Source organism: Pteropus alecto, unplaced genomic scaffold (genome assembly GCF_000325575.1).
Source record: "Pteropus alecto unplaced genomic scaffold, ASM32557v1 scaffold118, whole genome shotgun sequence".
NCBI lineage: Eukaryota > Metazoa > Chordata > Mammalia > Chiroptera > Pteropodidae > Pteropus > Pteropus alecto.
This window is the reverse complement of record NW_006440654.1, coordinates 94,700-103,776: the sequence shown is the minus strand read 5'-3', so window position 1 is coordinate 103,776 and position 9,077 is coordinate 94,700. Positions and strand designations below refer to the sequence as shown.

The window sequence follows — 9,077 nt, the reverse complement described above, 5'->3', positions numbered from 1 at the left end:
GCCGGGCCCACGGGGCCCGAGGCTCAGAGCCTGCACCCTCGCCCTCAGACCCTGCTGGACCTGGGCGCCTCACCCGACTACAAGGACAGCCGCGGCCTGACGCCCTTGTACCACAGCGCCCTGGGAGGCGGGGACGCCCTCTGCTGCGAGCTGCTCCTGCACGACCATGCGCAGCTGGGGACCACTGACGAGAACGGCTGGCAGGAGATCCACCAGGTGGGCTCTGGGAGAGGGGGGCCCGGATGTCCCTGCAGGATGGTGGTCCCGGGCACTGTCCAGGGTCCGAGCAGCCCCTCTGTCCCCAGGCCTGCCGCTTCGGCCACGTGCAGCACCTGGAGCACCTGCTGTTCTACGGAGCCGACATGGGGGCCCAGAACGCCTCGGGGAACACGGCCCTGCACGTCTGCGCCCTCTACAACCAGGTGCGGCTGCTCGCGTGCGCGTGTGCACGCCCCATGAGCGCGCATCGGTGCCCTGCGGTGAGCTGTGGCCGCGTAGGCCTGCGTGTCACCTCTGGGCCTCAGGGCCAGGTGGGCCCGGCATGCGTTCACCTGAGCTGCCCATCCCGTGCACGTGTGTTCTGTCTGAGTCTGTGGGTGTGTGCACGTGCTGTCGTACTGTGACCCCCCTCCAGCCACCCACGCCAACCCTCCTGCAGGAGAGCTGTGCCCGTGTCCTGCTGTTCCGCGGAGCCAACAAGGATGTCCGCAACTACAACAGCCAGACGGCCTTCCAGGTGCCAGGGCGGCCCGGGGGTGGGCAAGGGGCAGTGTCTGTCCCTCTCGGTTCTCTGAGCCTTGTTCCTCCCTGGAGGCCGTAAGGGCTCTCACGCCAGAGCCACCCCAGGGAGTGGTGGAGGGTGCTGGTGGGCCAGCATAGTGGCCAGCGGGATCATGGGGCTGGTCATTGTGGGGGGTGAACTCTCATTTACAGGGAGAGGGGGGTCAGATGGCTCTGGGCCAGGGAGGACAGGTGGGGTGCAGAGGCCAAACCAGCAGGGAGAGGGGTGGTCCCAGTCTCTGACCTAATTTACGAGGTGTTTTCGAGGCCTTTCTCCAGCTGGGTTTGGTTTTTGGCACTAGGTGGACGAGTGTCTGTGTAGTCTGGAGTTTGTGGGGGGAGTGGGGGACCATGCCATGGGGACTTTGGGACCATGGAGGGAGCTGGGCCTTCAGAGGTCTCTGAGGAGGTGTGGGTAGAACAGGTCAGGCCTCTGTGGTTGTCCAGTTGGGTGCGGAGGCAGCACTGGGTCTTGGGCCGGCCAAGGCCCACTGGGAGACGAGGGGGGAGGGTGATGGGTGCGGGGCACCGGGGGCTGTGGCTGAGGTGGGTGGTGGAGTGTGCGGCGGGGCCACAGGGAGGACAGGTACGCGAGCCATGCCCCCCGTGTGCTGGGAGCATTCGGTTGGCTCTGGGAGCCCCAGGCAGCCTGGGGTGCTGGCTCAGCTGGGCAGGGGGTGGTGCGTTGGGTGCGCTGAGCCCCCTCCGGCCCCCTGCAGGTGGCCATCGTCGCCGGGAACTTTGAGCTTGCGGAGGTCATCAAGACCCACAAAGATGCGGACGTTGGTGAGTTCTGCCCACCCGGTCTCTGCCGACTGGCTGGGTGGGGTTGTCGGGGGTAGGGGGGACGTTCCAAGGGAGCCCGGTGCCTCGAGCCTCTTTCTCTAGCTCTCGCTGTCACTGGTTCATCAGGGACCCACCAGATGTGCGGAATGAGCTGAGGACAGGGCCTGCATATGGTGGGCAGAAGGTCAGGGTCAAGGTTTAGGGCAGGGTTAGCTTAGGGCTGTTGGTTTAGGGATCGCTAGAGTTAGGGTCAAGATTCGTTTTTCCCTCAGATCATGGGACAGTGAGCTTCAGACACTGACCCTCAGCCTCCTGTTCTAGCCTGGAACAGGAGCTGGCTTAGGTGTCCTGCAGCAGGCCTTAGCCACACGAGTCCTGTCAGCAGGCACACGAGAAAACAGCAAAGCCACAGGGCGCGATGGGGACCGGGCACTGCTGTCTGCGTGCCTGTGACTCGTCCCGGAGGGCAGACCAGGACGTGCCCTCTGGTCTTAACTCCAGGGCACACCGGAGGACGGGCACAGCCATCCCACGTAGGCGTCCACCCGCTCTAACGTCACAGGTGGACGTGGGGCCAGTCTGGCACCTGCCCAGTCTGGCAGTCCCCGGTGTGGGTGGCAGGGGCTGCAGGCGTGGCTGGGCCTCCCCTTCCTGAGAGAGTATTGTCCGGCCACGGGCCCCTCCTCCAGCCGCCTCCACACTGGGGCACCCTTCTCAGCGCCCCGCTGCGTCCTGGTTGGCCTGGGCTTTTCTGCCCAGAGCGCCCTCTGGGACACAGGCACTCGGCTCCCCTTTCTGCCACCGGTGCGGTCGATACTCCGTCTGAGAGAGTGTAAAAGGGCAGTGAGTAGCAGAGGGCTGGGCCCGCTCCGAGGGCCCTTGGTTCTGATGTGCGGTTACTGTCGGGGCTGGGGTTGGGTTTCGGACTGGGGTTACGATGGAGGTCAAGGTTGTGTTTAAGGACTCTTCCTATATAGAGCCTCCCCTGAGCACGTCTGCCCCAGGAAGCCTTGGTGACGGGCCTCTGGTGCCCCAAACGGGGCCGGGGCCATGATGGTGGGTGGGGCGCCGGAGGGCGTGCGTGGTCCGGCGCGGCGGCATCAGTGGCCTGAGCCATCAGTGGGCAGCAGTGCCTTGGGGCTGGGTCCAGGTTTGGGCGGGGGCAGAGCTGTGGTGAGGTGCGAGGCCTGAGTTAGCGGCAGGAGGCAGAACGAGGGCTCCGTCCGCTTGGGCCTGGCTGTGTTCGGAGGTGGTCGTCAGCCTGGGGAAACCAGGTTTGCGACGTGTGGGGCGCGCTGCTCGCCATCTAACCGTGGAGAAGCTGCTGAGCGTCCCTGTTATTCTACGTGAACTCTGGTGTGTTCCTGTCATTCGGACTTCGTGTGGGATTTGGCTCTGTGGGTCTGGACTTTGGCCCAGCTGGTGGGGGAGGGGCTTGTCTGCGATCTGAGCCAAAGGCAGGAAGGCCCAGCTGCCCCTCACCTTCGTGATGCGGACAGAGGAGCTAGACCCCCTAGGTCACCTCTGTGACAGTGGCCTGTCCGGCTGGCCCGGGGTGCGCTCGCCTGGCTGGGGTCAAGTGTTCTGTAGCTCGGCCGAGGTCCCGGTGTGGTCATGCGCTGTGCTGGCCCTGCACCTCCCCTGCTCAGGTGTCACACACGCACTCAGGTGACAGGGCCAGATGTCCCTGAGCTGCGTGGCGACGTGTTCGTGTTTGCCATCAGCCCTGTTGTGTTACCTCACCGTCTCAACGATGCCCACACGTGGCTCTCAGTGGACATTGATGGAGGGACACACAGGCGCGGGGGGTGTTAGTGGCCGAGCCGTTCTCCAGACCTGGGCCATGCAGCGGTCTCCCCCCGTCACCCCCACTTGCTCTGTACACATTCCCTCCAAGGACACTCCCTCAGTGACAGACGCAGTCGCCATGTCCTCCCCCGTCCCCCTACTCAGGGATTCTGGACGGGGCCTGCACAGAGAGGAGGAGCTGGGGGAGGTCGGCCCACCCTCCCTCCTTCCTCTTCCTCCAGGAAGGAGCCCACCTGGAGGGCCGATGGGCTGAGACCTGTCTCCCTCGGGGGACAGGACTCCTCGAAGCCTCCTGGCAGCTCCACCTGCCCCCTCTAGGCTGACGGGCCTGAAGCAGGGCCACTGGCCTGGGCCTGGCCACCTCCGCCCCCTCACCTGTCTGCGCTGCCTTTGGACCCACATCCCCGCCCCTGCCCCGACGCACGCACCTGCGGGCACAGGTTCTCGGGAGGAACGTCACTGTGGGCCTGCGTCGCATGTGGCCCTCCACGTGAGGCTGCCAGTCCCTGGCCCGCACTTGGGTAGCAGGAGTCTCGAACAGGGCTTGGCAAACGTCACCCCAAAGGCCACATCCAGCACGCTGTCTGTTACTTTGTTTTGTTTTGTCTTTAAATAGAAGCTTCAAAATTGAGGATTTATATTTCACTTAAAATTAAATTCACATAACTTGAAATTGACTTTTAAAGTGACTAATCAGTGGTATTTAATACATTCACGAGGTCGTGCAGCCAACTCTATTGAGTTCCAAAACATTTTCGTCACCCCGGCACGCCATGTTCCCCTTGTCAGCTCCCTGTGTACCTTCTGTCTGTAGGGAGCTCGTTACCTGTTCCAGGTATTGTGTGTAAGTAGAATCATACAGCCTGTGACCCTCGGTGTCTGGCTTCGCTCAGCAGCCAGATTGTAGGGTGTGTCACTGCTTCTTTTTTACGGGTGAACGGTAATTTGTTGTTGGTGTGCATGACGTTTGTTTATCCATCCATTCGCCCTTCTGTGGACACTTGGGTTGTTTTCATCTTATGGCTGTTATGAATATTGCTGCGAGGAACGTGCATGAAATGAATTTGTTTGAGTACCTGCTTTCAGTTATTTGGGGTAAATACTTAGGAGTGGAATTGCTGGATCACTTGGTAACCCTATATTTAACTTTTTGGGGAGCAGCCGAATTGTTTCCCACCATTTTACGTTCCCACTAGCAGTGTATGAGGGTTCCAAATTCTCCAGATCCGCCCCAACACTTGTTCTTATCACTTAAAAAAATATAGCTATTCTGTTCAGTGTAAAGCGGTACCTCATCGTGGGTTTTGAGTTGCATCTCCCTGATGGCTAACGATGTTGAGCATCTTTTCATGGGCTAATTGACCATTTGTGTATCTTCTTTGGAGAGATGTCAAATCCGTTGCTCCTTTTTTAATAACTCATAGAATGAGTTAGAAAGTGTTCTCTCCTCTTCCATTGTTTGGAAGAGTTTGAGAAGGATTGGTGTTAATTCTTCTTTAAATGTTTGGAAGAATTTATAAATAATGCTCTCTGATGCTGGCCTTCGTTGGGAGATGTGTGATGACTGATCCAGTCGCGTTGCTTGTTATAGGTCTGTTTAGATTTTCCGTTTCTTCCACGCCAGTTGTGAGAATTTGTCTGTCTCCTCTAGCTTATCTCATTTGTGGGCATATGTCGTACATGGTATTCTCTCATATTCCTTTTTAATTCTGTAAATTGGTGGTAATGCCCCACATTTCATTTCCGATTTCAGTTATTTGCGTCTGTCTTCTCTTTTTTTTCTTAGTCTAGCAAAAGCTTTGTGAATTTTGTTGATTTTTTTCTCCCCAAAACGGCTTTGGTTTCATCGTGTCTGTATTTCTTTTTCTATTCTGTATGTCATTTATCTGTGTCTGACTTTTATTATTTCCTTCCTTCTGCTAGCTGTGGGTTTGGTTTGTTTCTCTTTTTCTAGTTCCTTAAGATATGTAATTAGGATGTTGACTTGAGGCCTCTGTTCTCTTTGAACACAGGTGTTCACAGCTACACATTCCCCTTAGTCCCGCTTTTGCTGCATCTCGTAAGTTTTGGTATGTTGTGTTTTCGTTTTCATTTTCTCAAAGTATTTTCTAATTTTCCTTGTAAATTCTGTTTTACTGCATTGGTTGTGTGAGAGTCTGTTGTTTAATTTTCACATATTTGAATTTTCCAGTTTTTTTCCGTACTTGATTTCTCGTTTCATTTCATTGCGATTGGAGAAGATACTTTGTATGATTTCAGTCTTTTAAAATGTATCGAGGCTCAGTTTTGTGGTCTAATGTATGGCCCCTCCTGGGAGATGTTCCATGTGCACTTGAGAATAACGTGTATCCTGCTCTTGTTTTGTGGAGTGTTTACATGTAGCTGTTAGGTCTAACTGGTTTAAGTCTTCTATGTCCTTATTGATCTTGTCTCTAGACGTTCTTTCCATTATTGCAAGTGGGGTGGCGAAGTCTTAAGTATTACTGTAGAACTGTTTACTTCTCCAAATGTGTCAATGTTTCATATTTTTGTTTGATACTCTGTTGTTCAATGTATAAATGTTGACAATTGTTAATCTGCTTATGAACTGAGAACTGACACTTTTATCAATATATAATGTCCTCTGTCTCTGGTAACACTTTTTATCTTTAAGTCTATTTTGTCTGATATCAAAATAGCTACTTAGTTCTTTTCTGGTTACTGTTTACATGAAGTATCTTCATCTACCTTTGTTCTTTTATTTTTAACCTGCTTGTGTCTTTGGATCTAAAGTGATTCTTCTGTAAATAGCATATAGTTGGATCATGTTTTTTTAATCCCCATCTGCCTTTTAAATAAAGTTTTATTGGAACTTAGTCACACCCATTTGCTTATATATTGTTCGTGGCGATTTTTGTGCTACAGCGGCTGTGTTGAGTCCTTAAAACAGAGACTGTGTGCCTTACAAAGCCTGAAACAGCTGCTCCCCAGCTCTTTACAGAAGTTTGCCAACCCCTGGTCCGAACTGACTGATAGGCTCCCCAGTTATAGTCAACTACAGATGGTCCCCTCCAGCAGCAGGCTGGTGAGATTGGTCACCAAACCTCACCCAGTTTGTGGCCTGTTCTCTGTCCTGAAGCCTGTGAACGGGCAGTGCCAGCTCCGATCTGAGCGCCCGAGAGCGCTTGGCTGGCGGTTTGGAACGTGAACTGGCAAGGTGGCTTCCGTCAGAGGGTGGCCAAGCGTCCCGGTTTTTTGGGACTGAGGTTTTATTGAGATATAAATCTGGAAAGCCTGGGCAAACCGGGACAAGGAGGTCACCCTGTCTGGCTGCCCAGAATCTCACCATCCCCCTCCACCCCCAGTGCCATTCAGGGAAACCCCCAGCTACGCGAAGCGGCGGCGGCTAGCTGGCCCCAGTGGCCTGGCCTCCCCGCGGCCCCTGCAGCGCTCGGCCAGCGACATCAACCTGAAGGGCGAGGTGCAGCCGGCAGCTTCCCCCGGGCCCTCACTGCGGAGCCTCCCGCACCAGCTGCTGCTCCAGCGGCTGCAGGAGGAGAAAGACCGGGACCGGGATGCTGACCAAGAGAGCGACGTTGGTGGCCTCGCTGCAGGCCGGGGCGGCCAGAGCAAGCTCAGGTAGGAGGGGCTGGGAGACCCAAGCCAGGAGGAGCCGTTGTGGGGAGGGAGGGAGAGCCCCAGTGGGCCTGGCCCCTCGAGGCTTGGGGTGGGGGACTCCGAGGACCCCGGATGGACCCCCTGGGTGGGGAAGGGAAGAGGGTTCTGTCTCGTGGGCCGGGCAGGCTCCCCACGCTGATCTCTGGTGGGACTGCGCTTGCCTTGAGGATGGCGGGTGCTGAGGGGGTGTGTTAGGAGCTGAGGTCTGGCCAGCCCCTGGTTTACAGGGGTCCTCGCAGTGCCAGGGAGTGGGCGAGGGCTGGTGCAAGGCAAGCCCGTGCGGCATGTGACGTGGGCTTCCTGTCCATGAGGGCTTTAGACCATGGAGAACTCCCAGCCTTGTCCGCAGTGGGGTGTCCTGGTCTTCCTCCTGCCCCTGCAGCCCAGGACACTGGTTCTACTCTATGTCTTTCTGTGAGTGATGGGGTCCTGGAAACCAGGGACATGTGGGAGACTTGGTACCCCTATAATGCTGGGCAGAAAGCCTGGCCGTGCAGTGGGGAGCGGGGGTCTGCAGATAGACGGCCAGGGTCCGGTGCAGTCATTGTGTCCACTGACTCTGGCCTCGGACAGTCAGCTAACCACTCTGCTGCCGGGGTTCGCATCAGTGGGGTGGGGCTAATCCCACCTGAGTTATTCCGTTCCAGAAGCCTCTGGAGCCTGGCCGGTGAGGGGTCACTGCTGGGGCCCCTGGCCCACAGCACAGGTCGGTGCCGCTGGTTAAGGCACATCTCCTCCCACGCCTTCCTTCCAAGTTCCCCTACCAGTCACATAGAAGGTGCTTGGGACGCAGAAAGCACTGTTTCCATGACGACAGCTGGGCTGTGTCGTATCACTTAACTTTGACCCCATGTGAGGCTGTGCTCTTAGACACCATTTCACAGACGAGAGTCCTGACACTCAGGTGGGGTGACTTGTCCAAAGTCACAGATGTAGGAAGCACCGTAACTGTGCGCCAGGCAGATACGATTCCCCAGCTGTCAGGGCTCGAGCGTCAGCAGAGGGCTGGGGTGCAGCAGGAGCTTGTAAAAGCCATTTTACCCTCTGTCCTTGTCCCTGCTCTTGCGGCCTGGATTTGTGATGTTTCCTCTGTTTCTCTGTGTCTTTGCCCAGACCCCGAGGCTGTCCGTCTTGTCCCAAATCACCTCAATCACATGCTGCTGCAAGTCCCATGGATTTTTCTAAGGGTGGGGCGGTCCAGTGGCTAAAAGAACAAACTTCGGGATGTTTCAGTTTCTCAGAGGGCCGGCCCTGAGTTGCAGTCGTGTGCATGCCCTGCTTCCACTCGATTTCTGTGTATTTATTCATCTCTCAGCAAACACAAAACAGACTCGGTGTTTGTGGGGCTTCAGCTCACTGCTCTGTGGGGACAGCAGAATTGTTATTTTTCTATAAACATGTAGTAGGTGCCTAGGGTGCCTGGGGTGGTGGGAGGCAAGAGCAGGAAGTACTGGTCCTGAAGGCCTCAGGAAGACCTTGACAGCCCGGGCCCCGGGCTGACACAGGTGGGCAGCGAAGCAGGTGCGGGGCCTCCTCATCAGTGGCCAGGAGCAGGCAGAGGAAGTTTGGTGCATCTGGCGGGAGAGGGCCTCTGAAGGAGAGAGGCTTTGGGTCCAAGGAGAGAAAGTGGCATTTGAGCTGCGATTGGGGGGGTGGGGGGGTGGGAAGGGGGAAGTGGCGAGGAGGGAGGTGGTGGCGCCCCCTAGCGATGCCTGTTGGCAGAGCCTGGCATGGAGCACCTAGCCCCCCAGAAAAGTGGTGGCAGTCCCCAGCGGTGTCATAGAGCAGGACAGAGAAAGGCGGGTTTGGAGCTGAGGGACAATGACTTAACTGGCTGGGATAGCAGGGTTAGAAGAGTCGCGTGTTGGGAGCAGCAGCACGAACAGCCCAGAGGAGGGAGAGGGAGGTGCCGGAGCCCGGGACTGGGTGTACCAGAGAGCCCGGCTGTTGGCGAGAATGTGTCCCCGGCCTGCCTGGGTGCTCGGGAGCCAGTGCAGGCTCTGGAGCAGGGCGGAGGTGCAGGGCCGAGGCCTCGGGCTGGGTGC

At 56.8% G+C, this 9,077-nt stretch overlaps 1 protein-coding gene across 1 annotated transcript in view; it reads left to right on the top strand.

Moving 5' to 3' along the window:
* Positions 1-9,077, top strand: part of SHANK3 (SH3 and multiple ankyrin repeat domains 3) — a 35,477-nt gene that overhangs the window by 2,360 nt on the left and 24,040 nt on the right. Inside the window, 6 exon segments of the mRNA XM_025051035.1 lie at positions 5-216; positions 306-422; positions 659-736; positions 1,500-1,566; positions 6,720-6,993; positions 7,903-7,936. Coding sequence (XP_024906803.1) covers positions 5-216; positions 306-422; positions 659-736; positions 1,500-1,566; positions 6,720-6,993; positions 7,903-7,936 — 782 coding nt within the window.